This window comes from Gymnogyps californianus, chromosome 3 (genome assembly GCF_018139145.2).
Source record: "Gymnogyps californianus isolate 813 chromosome 3, ASM1813914v2, whole genome shotgun sequence".
Lineage (NCBI taxonomy): Eukaryota > Metazoa > Chordata > Aves > Accipitriformes > Cathartidae > Gymnogyps > Gymnogyps californianus.
The window spans coordinates 63,460,310-63,486,078 of NC_059473.1; the positions used below are offsets into that span (position 1 = coordinate 63,460,310).

The following is a 25,769-nucleotide window of genomic DNA, read 5'->3' on the forward strand; positions in this document are numbered from 1 at the left end:
TCCTGACAGGGATTGCCAGTTCTGGTGGTCTTGTACGGAATTTAGCACAAGCACAGCATGCATTTCAGCAGTATCAAAAATGCACAACTATTTTCTGTGAGATTTCTGCAGAAAAATGTTACATTTCAGTCTTAGTTGAGTTCATAGACCTCCCTAGACATACCCAGCTTCCAAAGCCAGCTATACTTCTTCCCAATCATTATGCTGGAAACTCGAGTACAGCTTGGTGTTCGGGTGAGACCTGTAGCAATCGCAGGAAAGGGGTGCTGATGCCAACAGCTCTCAACGAGAGCAGGGCAGGCATTAGGACTGCCAGGCAAGCAAGTGTGCACAAAATAACCACGCTAGTAGGGAGGAGTGGCAGGAAAAACACACCGGACCCGCAGCGCTGAGCTCTTCATCTGAACGAAGAGAAGCCGTGTATGTCCAGGATTATTGCTGGGTGCAGTAAGGGGCTGTCGGTGGTCACAGGGATCAGTCACACCAAAGAGGGTGTGTTGTAAGTTTCCTGGGTTACAACTAGCAGTGGAGCTGGTACAGGCAGGGAAAGGAGGCAGGGCAAGGTTTATAGAATGAAACAACAGAGGTACACATTAAGGTATGAGCATTTGAAGATGAAAATTGGTAATGAGGGAAAGGAAACCATGGGTAGTTGAAATTAAGCAACAGAGGTAAACCACAAGAGAAATAATATTCTCTCAGCAAAAACTAAAGGAACTTCTTTTTTTCAGCCTTTGGGGTAAACGTGGATGGAGACAGAAGTGATATTTGGAAATCTAACCTGCAGTCTGCTTCCAGAAGCCGGGAGCCGAGTGCAAGTCCACCTTGCACTTCAGGGCCATCAGCTGTGCTAGTGCAGGGGGCCAGCAGCCGCTGTTGACTCTGCCTGTGACTGATGCAGACATAGCAGTGCTTCCTTACGCTTTTTGATCTGTGTTCCTGGATAAATACTCTCTCACCAGAGGCTGTCTCCAGCTTGCCTGCTTTTCATTTTTCAATCTTCAGTTTATTCATTTTTTATCAAGCTACTGTTCTCACTCCCTCTTTCTTGCCTGGCATTTTCTCACCTTCCTTTCCCCATTCCCATTCCCGAGCTTGACATTAATGCAAGAACAAGACTGACTTTGTGAGGACCACTGTAATACTCATCTGACTCAAACCTGCAGCCTTTTCCTCCTTCACCTCTTCTTCATCTTTGCAGAATCTATAGGAGGATTCTCCTGATAGCTATGATTTTAAATTGGCTTTTTCCCTTTTGACTTTAAGTGTTCCCTAATTATTTTCCATGACAGTTTATTTTCCATTTTGTTCTCTGGTTCTTACCAAGGCAGTTGTATTTTCATCTTCTTTTTACAGGCAAATGTTTAGTTTTAATATGATTTGAGTACTTACATTTCTATTGATTAAAAACTCAACTGATTGAAATATTAAAACACTGGGAAAAAAAACCCAGGACTCTGTGAGTGTGCCTCCTTTTAAAAGGTGAGAGTAATACCTACCTGAATTTCTCAGGCTACCTCAGTCACAAAAGTCATGGATGCAATCAGAATACTTGGAAGTTTAATCTTTGCTAACTCAGGGCGGGCAGAAAGCATGCACTGAAACCCAGAAGTTTTCAGGCAAAATGACATGTCAGTTGTGGTCACCTCCCTGGTGTCATGGAGCGCTGCACCTCGGGGGCCTTCACCCACTTCAGCAGCTGCACTGCAGCATAAAATGTAAACTCACAGTTAAGTGGCCTGAAATATTAAGGTGTACAAAGGTTGGAACTCTCATTTAAACTTACTGGAGACCAAGCCTGGCTTCAAAATCCACTGAAGAACTGTGTGAATGCATTTACACCAGCCTCCCTCTGGACTCATCCTGAGCCCACACACAGCATGATTTGAAGGAACATGTGGATCACTGTGACAGTGTTTGCACATGGGAGAAAAAAAAGCTGCTTCTGCCAAATAAGTGCAGATGGAAAAAAATCTAATTGTGCTTTCTGGAAATACTGTAGTAACCAGGACTCCACCTAAGCGTAACCTTTGGAAGAAACAATTTTGTCCCCTCACCAGTGAAATTATCACTAGAGAAGTGAGTCTCTGACATTGCAGAGGATCAGGCTGCAAGTCTGCATTGGGGGCTAAATACTTCCCTGATTGAAACAGAAAAACAAGTGTATTGGAAGGATAAAAATTACAGAATAGAATAGACTATTTCAGTTGGAAGGGACCTACAACGATCATCTAGTCCAACTGCCTGACCACTTCAGGGCTGACCAAAAGTTAAAGCATGTTATTAAGGGCATTGTCCAAATGCTTCTTAAACACTGACAGGCTTGGGGCATCGACCACCTCTCTAGGAAGCCTGTTCCGGTGTTTGACCACCCTCTCGGTAAAGAAATGCTTCCTAATGTCCAGTCTAAACCTCCCCTGGCACAGCTTTGAACTGTTCCCACGTGTCCTATCGCTGAATCCCAGGGAGAAGAGCTCAGCACCTCCCTCTCCACATCCCCTCCTCAGGAAGCTGTAGAGAGCAATGAGGTCGCCCCTCAGCCTCCTTTTCTCCAAACTAGACAAGCCCCAAGTCCCTAGCCGCTCCTCATAGGACATTCCTTCCAGCCCTTTCATCAGCTTTGTTGTCCTCTTCTGGACACATTCAAATACCTTAACATCTTTCTTAAAGTGTGGGGCCCAGAACTGCACACAGTACTCAAGGTGAGGCCGTACTACCACTAAATTTGGGAACTCAAGCATCCGTGTCCCAAGCACCATATCCTATCTCTTGGAACTCACCTATGTTGCAAGGCCAGCTTCTCTTGCAACATCTCTCATGGTACTCCTAAATTTAGTCTTGTCTACACACAGTGGGGGGGGGGGGGGCGCAGTGGAAGGTGCTTTCCCTTGCCAAACCACCCCTTTCTCAACATGGATTCAGGCCAGGCCCAGTACTAGTCTCCCACTGCCTCTCCACCACTCCACACAGAAAAGATGAGTTCTCCTGCACTTCACTGGGATGGAATTGGATAAAGCAACAGAGACACATCATTAGAGGCAACACTGCAGTGAAGGTACTTCTCCCACACTAGCTGTTCTAGTGTCCAGAGACAGCAGTGGGGGCTCAGTTCATAAGCTGACTCTGTTACAAAATTTTGACCTAGCAGTGGGGCACAGATCACAGTAATGAATAGCCCTGTGGTTCCTTACAGTAATGAGATGATTATGATGCCTTAACTCTAATCCTTTGATGCAAATTATGCTCAGTTCTGCATTTCACCTAGGTACAATGACATGGGTGAAAGGAAAAAAAACATGGAGCAAATCGGTGTCAAATTCCTAAGGGCATCATTTTTTTAAATGGTTTCTTGGATGAAAATGGTAAAGATCTATATAAAATATTTAACGGACAGTTTGCTTTAATTAGGGTCTAATGCAACCATGAGGTATATAGGGGAAGCGTTGTGCAGAGTTGTATCCATTCTCCATCACATGACCCTGAGCACATTCAAAACTGAGCAGTACTACTGAAAGGCTTAGTACACCCATGCCTATGCAGTAAAATTTGAGGCCAGCACTGTACTTGGCTAGAAGATAGATCACTTCATCACTGACATGTAGTCTGCACAAGCAGACACAAAGAATCATTTAAAATAGCTTTCCTTTATCAAAATGCAGACCTGATGGCACATACAGCTAGGCAAAGTTGCATAAAGTATGATCCCTAAAAGTACAGAGGAAAAATGCGACTGTCGCCCAGTGTTCATACAAGACATAAACCATGATTACGATACTCTTTACTTGCAAGATACTCTCACTATCTTTCACTGCATTTACTTTTTGATCAACGTTTCTTAATTGGGGAAGTGAATACAAGAGTGCAGCCAAAGATACCGTGTACAATTAATTTAATAGCATTGTAGAACAGCAAATCCACTCCTTTAGAACATGATTAATCAATGTTTCTTGAACCAAGGAGAAACCTATGGGCTCCCACAAACCAAAATCTTCCACAGGAGCAATTTTAAAAGTAGAACACATTACATCTTTAAGATTGTTGTCGTTAAGGGTCTATTTCAGTAAATGAAAAAAAGATCAGAAGCTAGTATTACGGTCATAAAATAAAAAGTATTTCTTTAAAACAATTATAGCAAACATTCCCTGAGACTTAAGAATCAGCAACAACTATTGCTAGATTGGTTTTTCACCAATTTTCAGCACATTGTCTCCATTCAAAGATCACGCAGGAAGATTGAAGGCCACAGTGTTTATTTACTAGGTGCACCTTCTGGATGTGCTCGTTTTTCAAGAGAACTAAATCCGGACACAGCAACCCTCAGCACTGAAGCTAACCAGGACATGAGCGGAGAGAAGGCAGTTAAGAAAAGGTTAATCCACATGTTGAGTGTGCGTGTTCAGAATTCCATTCCCCCCCCCCGCCTTGTGCTACATTTTCTAAATTTGCCCTTTCAACTGATAGGCTATGGCAGCATTCTGGAATATCCCCTTCCCTCCCTCCACCCAGAAACATGCATATAAAATACATACCCACCACCAAAATGTTCCACTCACTCAGACAAGTAACTTGTAGTCTAAGCAGAAAAAGGAAATAAAGCAGAAAAGTGGAGTAACTATTAAAGTTGAAATAATCAATTTTAATGCCTAAAATTAGATTTTATGGCCCATGGTATTGCTGAAAGCTGTATGCAGCACAGCTTTATCATTGCATCATTCCTCAGCACACAGAATTAAAGTGCAGTAAACATTTGGAATTTGGTGCAACACTGTCACAAAAAAAGCAAATCTACTTTTTGTTATTAATTCAGCTCAAGAAGATGGCATTCTGGGGTCAGTTTGCACTGACTCAGAAAAATACAAGGTCCTATGATGGTCCAAATTTTCATGTTGGAGAAGAGGGTTTCTTTCCGTCTTGCCCTAAGACCAACTCAATACATGTGTATCTCCCTGTGGCTACCTGCTAGTTCCCTGGCTCTTTCTCCAAGGTAGCACAATCATTCTTTCCTTGCAACTTGCAGGTCTTTACCTCTGCTCAGTTCTTTCTTTCATTTCTTCAAAGCATCCAGCAGATCTGGCAGTGTCTGCTATTGCTTGATACATGAGTGGTACAACCCAGAAGTGTACAGCATTCATTAATATGAGACTATGAAAACCCGACCAAAGATCTGCAAAGACCCGACCTGCAAAGAGTCTTTTTATGGTAAAATTGTTGATATGGGGTAACAGCAGAAGGGAGACAGCTTTAACATGGTTTAAAAAAAAGAAAAAAAAAAAAAAAAAAAAAGACTAGCAGGAAACCAGGAGAGAAGCCTAACATATACCAATGAGAACTGCAGGAGTATCACAGTTGGATCCTGAAAGAGTATTCAAAGGAGACTGGAGAAGCATAAAAACTGAACATCTCTACTTGCCCCAGAAAAAATCAGATGAAAATGTGGGCTGAGGAGTCAAAGTGGGCATGCAAAGTACTCAAAATACCTATAACGTGTTGGGCATATTCTTGTAAGTATAATAGCTTGGCCACACTGGATCTGCTATGCGTATGTCATGCAGTTAATCTCCATGTACATAGGTTCAACTGGTCTGGACATCATCTCTCACTTTGGCCAGGCTGTCAGGGGTCCAGAAATACTGAATATATGGCCACATTCCTCTTCTATCTCTTGGAAAAACTTTCTAAGTGAAAATAGAAGACAAGTCTAATAGAAGAGGTGGTTGTCCTACCTCTAAATCTTGAGGATTGTGATCCAATTAGTGTTGTATATATTTCATTTTTTCCTAAGCGTTTTCTCTATCATCAGAGTATCTTTCTGCATGACTTCATCAACTGTTTTACTCAAGGAGATCTAATGGAAAAAATGTATGAAAATAATCTTTACCATCTTTGTGAAGCGGCAATCAAAAAGGTCAAATGAATCAGCTGGCTATAAACTATGACATTTACTGTCTATCAAGAGTATTCGTCATATTGCACAAGAAAATAAATCAACGTGAGTGACAGCAAAACATATAAATATAAATGCATGAGTGATACAAACCTCAGTTGACATTACAGTACTTTACAGTGAAAAGCCGCTTTTTTCTTTTCTTTTCTACAGTGACATTATCTCCAAATACACTGCCAGTTACTTTTATTCTTTATAAGGATCAAGAAGATTCAGGCCTCTGCTCTCATCATCAGCCAGACAGATCACAAAATTGTGTTGGTGATTCTGCTCTAAAGACACCAGCTCACCTCTGCTATGACCACTCTTTGGCCATTCAGTAGTTGTTGAACATTTTTCTGGCTCAAGTACTACCTGTACAGTAAACCAAGCCCTAAAATCTCCACACGCTTAAGTGCACAACACTCCATTCAAGCAGAGTTTTACTTAAAAAGAGACACTAGGATTAGTGACACAGTTGACACTTTAGCACAAGTCTTCTGGTTGCGGGGGAAGAGAGAAAGGTTCCTGATGTGTCAGATCATCTTCACTTTTTCTCTAGACAGGAACTGCCAGACATGACGGAGTATAGATCTTGACTAGTTCATCCCAAGCACAGTCCACCACCTACAAAGCAAACAAAATCTAGTTAGATCCTTCATAAGTGTCATTTTTACAAAAAGCCAGAAGGAAATTAGAAGAAATTAATGCATATTGTGGAGTTAATGCTGGTTGGTACTCTGATTTACAATGCTTCAAAATTATATAATAATGCAGTTGGTTTTGTTTTGTTTTTTAAAACTTTGTCTTAACTTTACTGAGATGCATGAAAATTAACAATCTCCTATTTTTCATACTCCCCATGAGGAAAGCAGGGAAACCTTTGGGTTTCAACTGATTGTTCCAAATAGGCTAAAGAACATAACTGAGAATGAAATGAAGGAAGGACACACAAAAGTCCAGACCTTCTGGTGTTTCTTCTCTTTATGGGGTCTCAGGACCCTTCTACCATGACATCTAAACACTTCATGATCAAATCTGAACAACTTTCTTATACTTGCAGGTATGGAAAATTGTTATAGACATTTTCCTAATGTAGAGCTGAGGAATGGAAAAACAAAGAAGTTGACCAAAATGATGCAGGAAGTTTCTTGAAGAATAAAGCCAGAACTTCAGTCTCACACTGATAAGCTATGAGATCACTGTATTGTCTTTTGTTGAGAAGAGAGATGTCTATTTGCTGAGCATTGAGAATTGGGGGGGGGTGGTGATGCTTCAAGCACTACCTAGAGCCCACTAGTCTGATGAGAAGCGATGCCACTTGTGCCAATGGCATCTTATAAACACAGCAACTGATTCCAATATAACTGAAACTTTTCTGGATTGCAAGTCCCAAGCTCTACGCTAGATGCAGGCTTGAACCTAAAATCACAAAACCAGAAGGTTAACCTAATTCTATAGCATTAAAAGATTTTAATAAATAACAAGATTCCACAGAAGACTATAGAATGCTTTAGGTTTGAAAATTATTTGATAATGCACTTTAGAGTCTGTAACAAAGTGAAAGGGTTAACCACACTGACAATTGCCCAAGTAGATGACTTATATATTCACAAAATATTGTGGGAGACAAGAACTAAGACAAAGGGAAGAAGAAAGAGGAGAGCTAAAGAGAAAAAGCTGATGAGCCCCACAAATATATGCCAGTAAATCTGGCTGAATCCATCTTGCATTATTTTTACAATGTCCTTTCCAGTTGAGATCACAAAGGATACAGTATTGGATCCTCTGCACAACAAGCTCCCTTCTGCTGCAGACTGCAATTCCTGTTCTCTTCTAGAGCCAGAATGAACAGCTGCACACTAAAAATTTGGAAATCCAACTTCAATATTTGATTTCAGACTATAATTAGCCCATTTTGTGTTTACTATACTGCACTATTATTCGTTTTTATTGCTTCCTTAGCTGGTTCTACTTAGTTATTTGAAGTGCTTTCCATATACATCTAAATGGATCAAAAAATCTCTTGACAACGTGTCTGTCTATTCATACAACATAATAGAGCTTTGTGTAATATAATGTTCTGCTGCATTGCAGTCCCCCAAATCATACCAAAAAGAAAATTTGAGTTCTCCACTAAATGCTATGTAGAAACTGGCAATCACATAAAACACAGGTTTTTTAATATTCTCCACAGCTCTGGATCAATATCTGTATTTCTATAGGCAACACTTTCTACTTTCATAAAGGAACAGAGATAACATTTGGAAAAAATCCCATGGGAATTCCCACCTGTTATCAATGTAATTAGCATCCTTGAAGTAGTCTCTGAACAAATATAGTTACAGAACCATTTAATCTAGCAACACTAAGAATAAACAGGGGATATTAAAAGGGAGTTTTAAAAGGATCACTTGCGGTAATTTGCCCAACTCATTGACTTAATGATAGCACATGAAAGGTGAAAACATAACCAGCAAACAAAAGAAAAACAAAAGCTACAGCAAATAACAGTATATCAAGTTCTCCTGTGCAGCAGGAAGTCTATAATGGAATACTAATATCAGAAACCTTGATGAAAATACACATGCAAAGAACAGCAAACAGGTATGTAAGGGAAACTGGGACACTACAGCATGGAACAGCATTACAAAATGCAATAGCATTTCCATTTCTCTATAATACTTTCTCCAAAATACAGCCAAGACTGGAAGAGAAAGGGGACAACTGTAAGCTAACAGCGCAGCAGCCAGCATTAACTGATGGACAGCTGCTACGTGCCCCTTTGCAGTATCTCATTGATTATTGCTGCCTCAAATACAAATGACTAAAACGAACCCTGGGATAAAGAGAAGTGCCTGTTCATGCAGCTACTGCATCAGTTTACAAAATGTCTTCTCCTTTCATTTTGTCTTTTGTCTTATGACCTGTCTTATACAATGGTCTTATGACCATTGTATGCCTCTCCCCAGAAGAGGGGAACATAGCATATTAAATATAAGTGCTTTAAAAGTATTTAGAAATGTCAGTTCTCATGTGACATATGAACATTTTTACTACATACTTTAAAGCACTTTAGCCAATTTTTTTTTAATAAACTAAATGCTACTTAATTTAAACATTAAAATAGCAGCAGGAATTCCACTGGGATGGTGGCTGATCCAGCACACCACAGTAAATAAATATGGCATAAAAAAAGTTGCAAGTTCCTAGAGTTTATATTTTGATCAATGAGATGATGTTACTAACAGGCGGAGAAAATCCTCCTGTGGTAGGATGAAGGACGAACGAAAACTGAAAACAGACTCACATATTATTTGCATACCTGATAAAAGTCCTCGCTATTAGGAACATGAAGGCATGGAGGTTTGTCTTTCTGTGAAAATGTCCACTATCTTGGGGACAAATTTTACTCTCAGATTGAAACAAATCTCACTGATTTCAGTATTTAGAAGGTGCATGATTTACATCTTTTTTTTTTTAAGCTGACACGCAAACAGAGTAGAAGACAGTTTATTTCAGTTGCAAAGAACTGTATAAATTATAATATCCTTATACTATTGAATATTTTGGACACGCGATACGCCATGCAATTTTCATTATTATTTATGAATACTAAATTGCTCTTGTAACTATAGAATAAAATTCTACTATAGCAACTTTTAACTATCAGAAATTGCAGGAAAAAGGAGACTAACTAGAGCTTAATTGTAAAACAAGAATATTCTACCGTACATTGACTGGTAAATTACATCAAGAAATAATGCAAACAGAAAAAGCATTCTAAACCTGGTAATTTTAATTATAACTAAAGCTATATGGGACAAAGGCAGTCTAACAAAGTGACATTTACTACTTGTCTCTAATACTTTTATTTCAGTAGCAAAGTTGCAGTACTAGTATATATGCTAAGGGTACTGTAATGTTATTACTGCAGAATAAACATCATGCCAAGTTATCCACCAGTAGACATTTAAGCAAGTCTATTTGAAGCACATAAAATGGGGATCACTATTTCCCTTCAAGTAAAGCCAAAAAGCAAGCAAACAAATGAAAAACTGCAGTCATCACATGAAGCTGATTACTTGACGAGAAAATCATAGTTCAACTCAAATGAAACAGCTATCCTGTATTTTATTGAAGTGTTTATCCTTGTCCCAGAGTATAATGATGTTTCCCACCAACTGATTTAATATTGACATCCATTCATTTATCAAAGCCATTTCCATTGACTCACTAACTGATTTACTCCTCTGACAGGCCCTCTGTTTCCTATTCATCACAATCATCTTGCTTTGGAATAGACTTAGACCTTTTCCAGCACCCGAGGGCAATCCATTCAGTCTAGTCCAATTACCTGCATGACATTCTGCCTCTTTACTCTTGAGAAGAAGCAAGAAAACAAGAGAAATCTCCCAAGTTAGTAGCTAACTTTTTTCAATATTTGAAGGTGTAATAAACCCCCAAGCCCTAACCAAGATTAAATACATTAAAAAGAACAACTAAAAACTGTGAGTTCAGTAACCCCTTTATGAAGGGGTTTAACCAGAAGAAAGTACAGCCCTCTCTAGATTAGTATTTCCGGAAGTATCTTGGTGCCACTCAGCTTCCAGAGTGCTCATAATAAATCATAGGATAATACGCAAATGTGTCTGAGAGTGACCTATTTCTCTTCTCAGCTTTTCTCCATCCCATCCCATTTTCAAACAAGACTAATAAGACCTGTCTTTTTTCTGTAGAAGAGGCAGCGGGAAAAGTATTCAGTTCTTTGCTTCCATTAATGTTGTGTTTCCCTTCCTCTTTTAGTTTCTTATCTTCTGTGTCTTTTCATACAGAATTTAATGGTCTATTTATATCATTATTATGTATTTTTGAGGGGTCCTGAGCATCCTCTGTAAGCGTGTGGGATGGAGATTAAGTGGAGATAAAGCAAGCTATTAGGTTTGCTACTCATCAAATTACTTTCACAGGTGATCATTAAAACTAGTTAAGTGCATAATGGATCATGCATGAGTTTAAATGCATTCAATGCCTATTTTGTACTAGAAAATCCGAACCGCTACTGTGGCCTTTTGTTTGGTCAACAGTTGCTGGGGTGAACTGCACATGATGCCTACCTGTACACAAGAGTGAAAGTGATGGAGTTTGTAAATTAAAACTTTTTCTTTTCAATGTGCAATAACATAAATCATTTTTTAATTTACTTTTGAGAAAACACACATTGATTTAATTATTATTTCCAGTAAAGACAGAATAAAACAAACCCTGGACCAGAAGTTCTTATAAACATCTTGGTTCAAACTACCATTACCAGAAACAGATGTTCCAAATACTGCTTAAGAAATCCATTTCTTTCTTAAGGAGAGAAAAGATAAAAGACTTGAGGGGGATGATTTTTCAGATTGCAAAGATATGTCACAAAGAACTGATCTAAAAAACAGGGAGCTGTCTCAACACGTGTTTCATTGCTCTGACATGGGCAACAGGAAGATGACTTGGTAGTTGTGCTACACAGTTTTAAATGCAAGTCTTCTGAGTGTCCATTTCATGAGTAAGATGTAAAGGAAATTGAGATGTGAGTTGCAGGTTATAGAGAAATCCTTGGAATCTCCACAGAATTTGTAGCAATTCCTCTGTACTCTACAGATAAGGGGAAAGACATCTCCCCAGTCTTTCAAGAACTGTTTTTAATCGGTAAAGTCAATCATAAGTTCTGTAGAAAATACACTGGAACTGCAAAATGCCTTTCTGTGCCGATACTAACCTTGGTGACCCCAAACGCAGTCAATTTACATGCAGTGAAACTGTGGTTTCTAATGACCCTATCCAATCTTCAAACTCATCCTTCAGCTCAGAGTTAAGCTAAATTCATTCCTTTTGGGATATAATCACAGATAATAATTAGCCAAACAATGTTTTCAGTAACAGCTGCAAAATCCTGTTGTCTTCCGTTGAGTTTCACTAGTGCAATTCACTGGGAGTTCTCAAACAGATTTATTGATCACGCAGAGAAGAAACAAAATACACTACACTGACTTAAAGACAACGGTCACAGAAGTAGAAAGTCTTTGTAAGCCACTGAATCAAATACAATGCACAAGCAACACATTTATTGAGTAAGAAACTGCTGCCTCCCACCTCTTCCCAATACTTCAGAATCAAAATTAAAGTACATTGTCCTCTCAGTACGTTGACATTGCAGCTTTTACAGAATTGCAATGCCTGAGAGCAACCTTTCCAAAGACCTTAGGATGAGACTTCTGCTGATAATGGTGAAGAGTGACCATTACTCATGAATGGCTAGCTTTGACTTACACAGTGCAAGTTTCATTTTAACAGTTTGGGAAAGGCACATAATAAGCACCAGTAAGAAAAGTCACCTCCCTCTCCACCCTCCAACTCTGTAAAGGAGTTCAAATTGGTTTAACATTTGCAGCTGGTTAAATCTGATCTTTCCGTGCAAAAATCCACTCTGAAATTAAGTAAAAGAACAGATGCTGTAGGATCTTTTTATCTCAAAGGATCACTAACTACATAACTTAAGTAGCATCCTGGAGAAGGACCATAAGGAGAGATTAAAAAGAAGTACAGATAGTGATATAATTATAGCAGTGTGATAGCCACAACAGCTGGGTGGAAGCTACGAGTTCCTTGGCAATTAAATAAAAGATAAGAGCAAGCGATCAAAAGAAAAAAGCAGAAAAAGTTTCTGCTTTTCTGTACATTTCCACAAGATGTAACTCCACTTTTATATGAAACAGTCAACATTTCTGGGCCTGTTGAGGGCGTATGATTAATTTAAATGAACAGCAAAATACATAGCACAACAGCCTCAATAAAGATATCTTCTGCATTTATATTTGGCTATACTGGTTAAGCCAACTTCAGCAGCCACTCTCCTGCTTGCTGTGTTGGCATAGCTCATGCGGCACATTGCACAAGCTGCACATAGAAAACAGGTAGCAGAACAAACCTTTACACTGAAACTTGACAGATGATCAAAAATTTCTCCATAAAGCTGGAAGAATTTAGAACTAGATTTCAGTTACCTTCAGGGGATGCAGCTCAAGTCTATACAGTTTGGCTATGACCTCCCTCCAACTAGTAAGAAATTAGAACTTTTAAAATTTTAGTGATACTGATGCCATAAGAAAAGTCATGATACCATCAGCACAGCAACATTTCATGGGATCAACAGACCGATGCTACAAAGCAGGCATATCTGCTCAGTTCTAACTGCCTGTGGCCAGGTGGAAGGAAGGAGCAGACTGTGGTATGGCACAACATGCTGGTGATACCCCACAGCCTTAGGGAGAAGGAAGTGGAGGTTTAGGGAAGCTGGATCACAAGGACGGTGTAACACAGAGCACAAGACTAGTTTCTTGGATACTGCACTGGTATTATCACTGTCTCTGTATTATTTGGTATGATGTGTGTGTGTGTTGCCGTATCACCCACCACCATCTCCAAATGCAATACAGAAGAACTGTGGCCAGGCCCTTTCTTGCATTGATACATCCCAGAGCTCCAGGTGCTTTGAAGAAAGAAGAGAAACCCGTTTTATGTGAACTAATCTACTCCAGGGGGAATATTTACACAAGGAGGTGCAGCCACACAGAGGGCTAAAGAAAACAAGTTTGCCTCCTAAACCATGTTGACACAAACAGCTATTTAGACAGCTAGCTGCCCATTTGTATTATAACTACCATCCAAACACACACAACCACAGGAAAAGAAACCCATAAGAGATCGCTATTTGTGTTGTACATAAGTTATTCTAAAACCTAGACTTTAACACCCATTCAGGTAACAGATGACCTTTAAAGGTCCCTTCCAACTCAAACGATTCTATGATTCTATTCCATGATTTTGGACTAGAGAACTGACACTTGGTTTATTCTCATTTGCTGCAGAACAATTTTAATTTCCAAAGGGAGCCCCTCAGTATTGTATATCGTTGAATTCCTGTTCTGATTTGGCATGTCATGGATGTATAATGTGCTCTTCATGTATCAAGCATTCTAAGCCACTACACCACTTGCCATCACTTCCGTTGAAAATCACGTATCCTTGCAATTTAGGAATGTCATTGTTCATAGTGTAAAAGTACAGAGAAATGGAAAGATTCTTCTCCTGTTCCCATTAAACACTTAATCCTGTTCTCAGAAGCAAAATAGAAAGCCTGGCTCAATGGAAAGTATTAATTTGGACTTTTCACTGGCTGCTTTACAGAGTTCAGAACAGACGTGAGGTGTAGGCTCAGAAAGGTTTTCAGACAAAATTCAGAGCTTCAGTTTTTCTTACATTTATGTTAAGCAAAATACAGCTTTAGAACTACAACAGAAATGGTTGGGTATTTTTTGTCCACAATTTAAAAAAAATTATGATACATATATATTTTCTATTCTTTATATACTTATTGAAATAATTTCAGAATCAAGTCAAGAAGTGAATGTTCACAGTATATGTACTTTTTATCTGTGTCATTGATGGATTGCCTAAAAGTCAGTTAAAATTAATTCATGACTGCCATATCACATTCAACCTACAACAGAAGAAAAAGGCTACTTTTAAATAAAGCTGCACAAATAATACCAAAAGAAATTAGGTTCATGCTTACATGCTGTAGGTAAGCACAGCAAAATCCCCATAAGAGCTAGGCTTAAAGGAGTATTATATTTTAATTCATCAGAACATTCACAGCTCACATACAGGGTAAGTAAATATCAGGAGAGAAATAAGAAATCCGATGAGCTACAGACTACAGTTCCAGTATACGGTCTAGCATTATCAGCCCCCAGCGAGGAATAGTATATAGCTGATTACCATTTTCATATTCTCTATAAACATCCTATGCCTATCTAGTGTATATAGAAAGGAGCAAGCTTTAATTGTTTTTCTTATCCCCAAACTTTGGAGAGAACTATCATCTCTGGTTTAAAAAACTGCATACTCTTAATACTGCTGACAAGGTAAGTGGATTTGTTCAGTTCTTAATACTGTACACCATTACAAGATTTTTGGTTCTTAGGGTCTTGTCACTGTTCTTGTGCGTGACAAAGCTACTTTGGCTGAAAGCTGAAGTTGACAGTATTTTCTCCTAGACACCCTGCCTTGCAAGCTCTTACATCAACACTTGCAGTTTAACAGAGAAATACCCTGAATATCATTAGTACCATTTCTGTTAATGCTTTGCACTGTAAAATGCACATTTTTCTATGCACCTGAAAGTAAGTTTGTTAGTTATCTGGAATTGCTATGAACCTGACACTAACATTATGGTGGGAAAAACCCCCAAACCAAACAACAGTTGATTTTATTAAAATGCAAAGCTTTCAACAAATGCTGACTGTACATAGACGCAGATACCCCAAAACAGGTATCAGAATCGTAATTAAGCACAAAGGAGTTTTCTAGCTAATACTTACCTTCACAACCTGGGACCCATTCCTTACGACCAGATCTCTCTCCCACATGTTGCCTCCCCTTAGCAGGATACTGTACAAGAACCAGCTTGCCTGCATGTACCTACTCTCTGCCTGTGGATTCTGTTCAAAGCTCAATCAGTTCCACAGGAATGTCTTGTAATTCCTAGATCAGATACTTAATCACAGTATCTATGTTGAACACTTTTGAAAAAGTACACACCGTTTTTTTCTTGACGTGTAAAAGATACTTCAAAAATACTGAAGTTCATTGGGCACAGCCAAAGAAAATATCATCTGTCTAGACAACAAAAATATCATTAAGAATGAAAGCAAAGGTTAATGACCAGAATGGTACTTAATCTGATGATAAATTAATAGCTTGTCCATTATAAATAAAATACCCTGCATGCATGGAGGAGAGCAGTAGTTCAAATCTCAGGTCGTAACTCCTCATAAAGCATACAGTGAAAATCACAAATCATACAAATGCATGAAGAACAACGAGTGGGGTTCATTATCAGGTCTTGATAGAGAGCAGACATGAAGGCAACCTACATATTGGGAAGAGCAGCATAAAATTTAAGCAAATAATCTTCATTGGATCAATGTAGAAGCCAGGGAATGGCTCCAAGTGCTCATACTGGAAGCAACTATTCAGTAAATGTTCATTCTTTATCTTGTAGTTACAGTTTAATTCTATCACAGGTTTTTAAATTTGTTCTAAAACCAGAATGTTTACATTTTGCATTGCTGTGATATCCAACCCTCCCAATACATTAAATCAACTCAATAGAAAAAACTGAGGAATATTAAAGCTGTTGCAGATGCCAAACTTCTGTCTGGAAGGCACATTGCATGCAGTGTATATGGATACGTACCCCAGATTTACAGATTTTGTGCATTAAGTCCAACATAGGACTTGTAGAATTTCTGTGGGGGAAAAAAATACCTGGATGCACGAATGCCCTAATGTAGATGGGTATGCACACCATCATTTTCCTTTTTCCAATATACAAGCGCATGTGCAGCTGTTTGCTTTCAAGTCATTATCTATCATCAATGAGCATTTACTTGGTCTTGTTGCAAGTAGGCTAGTCCATACATTGCAGGTACAAAAGAAAGAATATCCACGTAGCAGCAACTGCAAGTTTGACAGATAAATCATACAAAAAGAAGTCATATCTAGCCAGACAGTCAGAAACACCGTCCACTGAGACCCATTCTGTAACACACAGGGCTCTTTGCAACTGGCTTATAATCAAGATGTTACCGCATCTTCAATACAAAACAAAGAAAAATCTTCTTGCCTCATTCAGATCCATGGCAAAACCCACACCAACTTCATGGAAAGCTGAACTGGGCTCAGAACATGCAGTGATGTAACACTGTAAGGCCCTAATGTACTACGCTACGCTTGCTGCTTCCTCTGGACCCAATTCAGCCGGAATCGTACCTGCGCACTCACTTGGGATGAAGTTTTAATTCCCAGCAACTGGCCTTTAAGCTATTCTTGCCCTGCCCTGATGAAAAATAACCTGAAACTTGAGAATTTTTTTTCAGCCTTACAAATTCCCCTATGTGATTCGCAGCATGGCCTCATGAACAGTTAATACAGCACCTCTGAGGCAACAGAATTAAGGGAACAAGCAACCAGGCATGAAACTCTTCAAGCTAGCATTTGGCTAGAATGGTTCCACATACATTAAGCTAAGTATTTTGCCAAACTTACACCTTCCTCCTGTGTCCTTTTATCAGTAGCAGAAGTTACAATGGTTTTATTTGCTTTGTCCAATCAGAATTTCATCGCAGATGTTACAAGTCATTTTTATCTGGGGTAAAAAATTAATTTCACTGTGAATTAGAAAGGAATCTAGATGCAAATGATATCTGTGGCACATTAAATAGTGCATCAGTTACAGTTAACTCAGTGACAGTAATTTCTGTGTGAAAACTATAGGCTTTCTCATTTTAAAGCAAGTAATTAACTTTAGTTTTTCTGCCTTCCTTGCCTGAAAAAACAGTTCATACTACAAACAACAATCATCTGTTTACAGAACAGAAACAATTGTACCAACAGAAGCAGAGGAAAATCCTACCACAACCAGTACACAAATAAGTGCCCCTGATAAAATGGGTTCCACTCATTCACATCAACAGCTGAGGGTTTCAGAATTCTAACTACATATTAAGCCTCTTCTAGTACTCCAAATATTATGACAAACCAGGTCTAGGTATCATGTGTGACACTACCAATGTTTAACTTGACATTCTAAGTAGATGGAAGAAAGCACTGTACCTCAGCTTGGCATTCTAGGTCCTTCTCTATTACTCTTCCTTCTGAAAAAAACCCTACCTCATTTTCCCTGAGCTCACTGGAGCTTTCAGCTGTCTGATTTTGCAATTCTGTCTATCCGCCCTCGTTTCCTGCCTAACACAAGTAACTGCTTTATAAATAAAAATGGACCTGAAGTGAGGTTTATTTAATAAGCATTAAGCCAGACTCACTTCCAGAAGCTTTCTGCAATCTGGTGGCTCTTATTCAGGATCCGAGTCCTGCAGTCCAGCCATGACCACACTGGCTATAATAGGCAAGTGAAAATTAAATTCATCCCAGCTCTTACCTGACCACGGTTGTGAAGGCTTAAATCCAGTCCACATGTAAATTCAGTATGATGCTCGACTGTTTCCAGCAAAGGGTTAGGCTTGGAAAAGTCCCAGAATCTGGGGGGGTGGGTGGGGTGGGGGGTGGAAATCAAACAAACCACAATTAAAGTAATTGAAAGGCCATTTCAAAAATATAATGCAAGATATTGACAAATCTGTTGCTGCCAGGGTATTTAAGAAAGCAAACTCATCCACTTAGGAAACATAACAAATTATATTCCTGCAAAGCCATCTGCTGATTTGCATAAATTAAACCCCACTGGGCAAAACCGTCTTTGTCTCCTGTTGCAGAAACTGAGATCAAAGTTGGCACCAAAGAGCAGCCGTTGGGACATTATTAAAACAGAACAAAATGTAGGCTAGAATACTCTTGTTATATTTTTTTGATGGCTGGGGAATTTTATCCCTGAAAGACATTAGCACAATTTATGATTTTTCTCAGTTTTTGGTATTGTTCACTATGGTGTTTTATTTACTGAAAATTACACGTTCATTTCGAGATATTGGGCATTCCCAGTCTCAAATTTGAGACTGCGTTCCTGTAACACAGAATTTAATACTATAATTTAATAATAAATTTGTACTACAAAGATCAGTTGCATTATAGAGTTAATTCCACTAATTCGTATTTCAAAAAGAAATTTTTCTTTCCAGGCTTGATTGATATAAATGCTTAGAAAATAGACTTCTGAAGTGCTCTACTTCTCCCAGCTACTATCCCGTTAGATGCAATGTCCATCAATGCAGTTAACAGCAAGGATAAGAGAGGTATAAGAGAAGATGGCATGAAAGTATAGGTACAAGAAATCTCAGTCGTGAAAAAAGGATTCAGGAATAGAACTTTCAGATAATAACACACTGACAAGACACCATATGATGGCACAAAAAAAAGATTTGTTTTCCTTTTTTGGGTTGTATAGAAAAAAAAAGTCCATAGGCTTAGAAAAGTCCATAGGCTGCAAAGAACAGCACGTTTTGTGGGCTGGCAGCTGTAATCAAATTTTCTACAGCTCGAATTTTCTCACAGTGGTCAATCATACGGTTTACTTCTTCTGTAACAACCACAGAGGTCCCTCTGCCTTGCTCATATTGGGGAAAGGGACAATACTTAATAAGAACAGTTCATTATCAGACCAACTACACTGAAAGCACTGTATGTTCAAACCAATTCAGGTAAAATAGCAAACACTGGAGCCAGCAGGGTCAGTTTGTTTAACATGTAGATGTTATTTCCTTCATAAACGAGCAGAGTGGTATCAGCACAATGGCTATGCCATAGCAACAACCCTCTTAACTTTTTCCTAGCACCTGAGATCTAAAATAAACAACTTATTTTGCAGGAGAGAGGAGCAAAAGACCATCTCAGCATTTTCATCCTCCCACATTTGTTCATAAGAAGGTAAGGAAACAAATCTTGTTGTTTCTAAGTAATAGTGGTAGCCTTCCTTACCACATTAGCTCTGTACTAACTCTTCAAAGACAGATGCTTATAACTGAAAACTAAGATTAAAGGAGACAACTTCAGATCTACATGAACAAAAACCTCGAAAAGACTTTCTGATCAATTTTAAAAGTAGTAGGACAATTTGGTGTTGTATGGAGTCATGTTTGCAAAAAGTCAGAAGCAGTATAGAGTTTAAGAGCACTGCAACTTAGTTCAAGTTCCACAGACTATCTGGGACCTTTGGTTTTTTGATATAAAAATAATTACTAGTGAAAGTCCAAAAAAATGTACAGTCTCAGGACTGAGAACCATTGATGATAAGTTAATGATGGCTCTCATAACAACTTTGCAGTCCAAAGTGAAAACCACTATCTACAGCCCAGCTTCCAAGACTAGCATGGTGACAACAATATTTTGCTCAGAGTGAACTTCCATCACGTTCTGAAGACCAATGCAGGTTTTCTAAGACAGTGTTTACCCCAGCAGGACAGCTGTACAGCAAAATGAAGATGCATTCACAGCACAAATAGGTGTGCTTGTATTACTTTAATTGTAGGTCTATCTACGCAGTTGGCAGCATGAACTTCAACAGTGGGCCAGACAACCACATATGCTTTTAGGGTCCATTACAGGTTTGTACAGCCTGTAGAATCAGAAGTGTTCCACTTCAACGGAACCACCATTTTTACCTGTATTATCTACATAAAACTAGCACTCACAACTGCAGTCACGTCTGCACTGACCATAGACACCCTGCAACCTATATGAGTGCATTTTCTTAAAATTTTTTTCACTGGAACTGTTGAAAGTATACCTTTTCCCTTATTTCTTGATAGTTTCTTATTTGTTTCACATGTACTTCACATGCAATTCATAAGCTGCATGTACTTTGCAAGTGGACTGCTTATTCTAAACAAGCCATCATGTGACGAGAAAAAGCTTGTCATCCTATGGATTTTGTACTTTGTACCACCCATAGCAATATCACGGACATCTATCTTGCTGAATACATCTCCTGTGCTCCCCTACCAAAACACTTCTACCAATCCCCAATATAGTTTCTCCTACCTATCTCCTACCATGTCCTTCTCTTCACTCTACCCTTACCTCCTGCCCCTGCCCCTTCACCACTGGATGGGAAAAAAAGGCAGCAAGTATCATATCAGGTTCCAGTGTCTGTATAAGGTCGTACAATGCACGTGTTGTGGCAGCCTGTTGCTGCACACTGAGGAGCTAGAAGATCAGCAAGCAGATTAGACAGGTGGTGAATTCATGCCACGTCTTTTGCCTTCCTTAAGGTAATACTTTGGATTTCCCTCTCTTGTATGCTCATGAGTTTCCATTAAATTTGTACAAGCTTAGTAAATTCAGACTACAAGTTTCCTGTCAAATCTAATTAAGTTTTCAATAGGTTCAAAAGTTACTTCAGGAAATGATTCAGGGAAAATGCACAGATGGAAGCACAAAGAATACAACTCCTCAAATCCACTTCCTTCTGGGGAACAACAACAACAACAAATTTATGATAAATATTTATGCATGAAAGCTTTATTACTGCTCTTAGGTTTCAAATAGAAGATGTCTTCATACATTGTATTTTTAGGTGAGTGTGAATCAGCTATTTAGAGGCTGCTTTCCATAAAAGCCCACTCAACGACTAATGCCACCATGCACATGCAACCACATCAAGCAGAAGTCACAGTAGCATATGAATGTATATATTCAAGAAGTTTTCAACAGCAACCCAGAACTCAGTGTTAGTTTACTACACGTGTATCACACAATTCATTCTCCTGCTCCCATTCTGTAATCCCTGTGCGAAGATAGCTACCTGTAAAAGTTCTTCCTGCAAGCTAGAAAAACTTCTGTCTGAGCAGAATTTAGTGTCAAGCTACTTTTGGATACAGGCCAATCAACACTTTTGTTACTTCAGGTATTAACTGGGGACATCTAACTATTTCCACAATAATATCCGTAAGAGATTATTTCATTACAGTTCCAGTAAAGTATCAACATTATGAAGCAGCTCAGGTATAGAAGAAAGCCTTTATTCAAAGTATTATCTTCCATAAGCATCAAAGAAAAGAGGAAGAATTGCTTGAGAGCCAAATCAAATGGAAGAGGATCCGAAAAAGTAATTCTGAAATAGGTTTTACTTTTGAGTTTGCTCCAGTAGTGTAGTTCTTCCCTAAGGACTCAACTTACATGCTTTATTTCGAAGTAATTATTGCTGAAATGCTAACTTCTTCGTTTACTTCCTATGAACTGTATGGGAAAACAAAACACACCACTTACTTATTTATGACCCTACTCTAATAGAACTGCGTATGCACCACCGTTTTTTCTTATTACACATGTGAGTTGATGTCCTGACAATGAAATCCCATACAAACATTTTTCGGTAAGGTAAAATGGCAGATTGCAAGTTAGGTTTGTTTCAATGCTTCTGCCACAATATAACAGAATAACTTTTAAGAACAAATAGTTACTAGCCTTCATAATATCCCTTCTGCTTTTGAAGATCTTCAAATTTGCAAAACTTACCAGTAACTTTAATACTTTCCTCCAAACAATGATTTGAGAATAACTCTCACCATCATCATGTGCTTAAAGCCAACCTGAGAACCTATTTGTATCATCATTCTATTGAGGTATCAACTAAAGATCCTAAACCAGAAACAGAGTGCCCTGAAAAACAGGGCATGCTCACAAAATGAAGATATTTCTTGTCACTAAAAAGTTCAATCTGATTTAAGAAATGCAAGTGAGAAACTCCATTTAGGCAAGTACATGCCTTCTCTAGTACTTTTAGCTTAAATCAATGCAAGATGCAGCCCAAGATGCAACATCATGAAGAATGAAGACATGAGCCTTTACGGGCTCGTTGGTGTACAAGACTAACAACTTCATTGCTGCTGATACACAGTAATTTAAGTGTAATTATGAGAGTGAAGTTACCCAGCTTACTCTTTGTTCTCCAATTTCTCCCGAAAATGTGAATTAACTAAAAGGCCATGCAACCCCCTAACTTAGGGACATACATGGTCTCATCAGAGCTTCTAGATATACCCCATCCTTTAGTATCATAATTCTAGACTGGAGCTTCATTTCACTTAGACACATGCCCTGCTCTTCACCAAGCACTGGGAAAGGTCGGTTGGCTAAAAATGGGTAAGTCAGATGCCTGAGAAATACAGAAGTGGTTGTCACTAACATACAGATAATACTGTAGGTATGTGTGGTCTCTCTCAATACTTCTGCTTCCTCATCTGTCCACCAAAAAAACCTAACTTTGCCTTTCAGACAGACAGGATACATTTTGTAGAGAAAGATTTAAATGTATTTGTATGACACACAGAAATAGATAGCTCCACAACCAAAAAGTACAAAGGGGTTATTTAGAAGAAAAAAGATGCACTTTCCATAAGGAAAAATATTCAGATGCTGCCACAGTTAAATACTCAAGTATAAATACTTGTAGGTTTTAATTACAAATATTTAACACTTACACAGACCTGTTTATTAAGAGAAATGAAAAAGAAAAAAAATACAAATACCCCTTTGCTGTATCCTTCAACAACATCATAGTGCTATCCATAGCACCAGAAAATTTGTTTTCATAGATAAAAGATATTAATCTATTTATGAGGTTGAATCATTTGATGAGTAGCTCCTGCGGCCAACACTTTCTTAGTTTTCAGAGAAATTCCATCTCATAATACTTCTGTCAAAGAAAACTAGCATTTGTAGGCAGGAAAACACCAGTGAATTTAAAAAATACAAGAACCTGGGCATTCATTTATATGTCAAAATATTTACCATGAAATTGTAATTCTTGCTTTAATTCAAAAAGGAAACATGTAAGAGAACAGATATGCTTTACACTGGCGTATGAATGATTTTGACTAACTCTATAGTTGCAACAAACAGTTAAATTGTAATTGAAAAGTACAATCAGTTTTGAATTTTGTTAGTTTCATCAGATGTAATGCCCAAAGCTCTGACTACCACTAGCAACTCTGCTATCAAGGAGACCTTTTATAATGATGCAGGAGCTATCATCAACTGAGACATTCAAATTAACAGGTTCTTCTACTGCAGTTTTCAGTTTCACACTGGAAACCACCAGTGACAAGCATTTTGATCAGCGGGAAGACATTTTCCATTTGGAAAAAAAAAAAGAAAAAAAGAGAGCAAATGAGCAAACACCCACCTTTTCACCTTGAAGAAAAAGGAAAAAAAAGAAACAAAAAGACAGGGATAATTAACTGAAGTGAAAAACAGTTTCTTTTATGAGCAGCATTATTCCAGAAGTTCTTAAGATTTCTTTGTGATCCAAGTTACTGAACTTGTACATAGTGATGGAGAGCTGGAGATAGTGGTTTACCTTAAAGCGTCTTGCAGAGATGATGTCCAGTACAGTACACTTTCAACAAAAATCACCTTTTTGCCTCAGAGGCAAGCTTCTGTGAATACATTTCAAGATCCTGCCTGATACCAGCTTAATGAAGTTCTATAATTTATCAGATCTTCTGTTTAGATTTTGGTGAGCACTGTCTGTGCCTAATGCACCAAGATATTTTTTTTATACTGAAAAGAGTCCAAAAATATAAACCAGTGATTCCAGTAAGAGATGACACTGATGTTCCTTCAAACTGAATTTTGATAGAGATAAGGTTTAAGAACATGCATGCAGACCTACGTAAGTCCTGGAAATGTTACAGTACTTTGTGCATTTCCTGGCATTTTAATGATTCTTTTGTGTTAAAACTGCTCTTTAATTAACCTGCATTTTTCCTGAACTCTTCCAAAGACTAAGAACATTGTATAGAAAAAATTTGTCTCAATGAGGCACTTACTAGACAGGGGTTAAATCCAAATCATTATACCCAATTATGTAAAAATTCAAGTTCAAATCTACACCCTCTTTTTCTTAGCCCCCAGTATGAAGTTGGCATGTGAACTAGTTTTCTTTTCAGTAGCTTGACTATAGTGCACACATGCAATCATTATACTATTTGCAAAGGATGAAGCTAAGCGTTGTTAACTTTGCTTTCAGCCTACTATTTTTTGCTTTTAGATAGCCAGTTGTGATTATGTGCCAAACTAGCTGTTCTACCTGAAACAAACAAAAACCCTGCCTCTTACATGGCAGTTTGGTAATCTTATCTAAGATTTGTGTTTGTTCGGTTAAACTATAAAGCTTCAGTAACATTTAAGATTACAGAGCTTAAACAGTAAGTAGTTATCTACTATATGTTAATGCTTACAGACAATTCTGAGCTTCAAACAGAAATGTTAAAGAAAATAAAAGAACAATATCATAACTACTATTAAAATAACACTGCTTGTATCAATTAATCTGTTTTTAAAGGATTGCCATACCATACTGTTCTATGAATTACTATCAAATGTGGCTAAAAGGTCACAGGCCTTGAGCAGATTCAACAAGATCCAAAATTAATACCATGTACTGGAATTCCTACTTCTCTTCCACCTTTTATATATTTATCAAGTATTTTTGTTCTTAAATTGAAATGTATTTATATGTGTGTATATAGCCATGTCCGCATGTACACATTTGTGTGTATATGTATGTGCATACATGACAGCATGTGTGCACATATGTGCATGTGGAGTGTATGGTGCATCCAGTCAAACTCTGAACATTTCTAAGTGAACTCTACTTCCTACTGTGAGCTACATTCCTTCCTGTAAATGACAGTACAGGATATGTGGTAGAGGTACAACACAGTCATCATATTATATTATTTAAAGGAGATGTTCCCAAAGTGTTGTGGTAACAAGTTTCCTCCATTATACAGAATATTTTGCTTGGGCCACCTTTTCCAAAGACTTTCACCTGGCCTTCTCTGTTGTTTGTTCACTCATACCAAACCCAGCAAATAATAGTTTTAGAAAGCTGCTAAAAATCTGTATTTCATCTCTTCAACCCTGCCTTCTGTCCCTAGTCTCAACAAGTAATTGTTTGGACAGAAAAATAATGTCTAGAGCGGCATTTTGTGAAGAGATCCCCAAGCTCTGCATTTACAGACACCCTGGTATATGAGCTAGGAGCTCTCCTCATCTTTACTGACAGTTTCCACATATGAAAATGTCAGAGCTGAAATTGCACTAGATTTCAGTACTGCATGAAGCGCATCAGTGCCAAACCTGAAGGATATATAGCTGGTGTCAAAAATGGGAAGAGGATGACAACACAATCAAGTCACTTCAATGCATCAGCATGCTGATTATTAGTCTTATTGCTCAGACAAGGCCACTGGAAGAAACAAATTACCACTTTTTA

General features: G+C 38.3%; 1 protein-coding gene across 2 annotated transcripts in view; it reads right to left on the reverse strand.

Moving 5' to 3' along the window:
- Positions 1–4,529: 4,529 nt before the first annotated feature.
- PEX7 (peroxisomal biogenesis factor 7) overlaps positions 4,530–25,769 on the reverse strand; it is a 47,454-nt gene continuing 26,214 nt past the window's right edge. The window contains exons 9-11 of one of the 2 annotated variants that reach the window (XR_007766157.1): positions 17,973–18,072; positions 5,724–6,550; positions 4,530–4,573 (exon numbers count right to left, since the gene is read on the reverse strand). Coding sequence is in view for 1 of the 2 variants with exons in the window: in XM_050893334.1 (XP_050749291.1) it covers positions 6,482–6,550; positions 17,973–18,072 (169 nt within the window). In the remaining variant the exon portion in view is untranslated. Of the gene's footprint in view, positions 4,574–5,291; positions 6,551–17,972; positions 18,073–25,769 lie in introns of those variants that run through there. The other variant, XM_050893334.1, reaches the window with a different exon arrangement.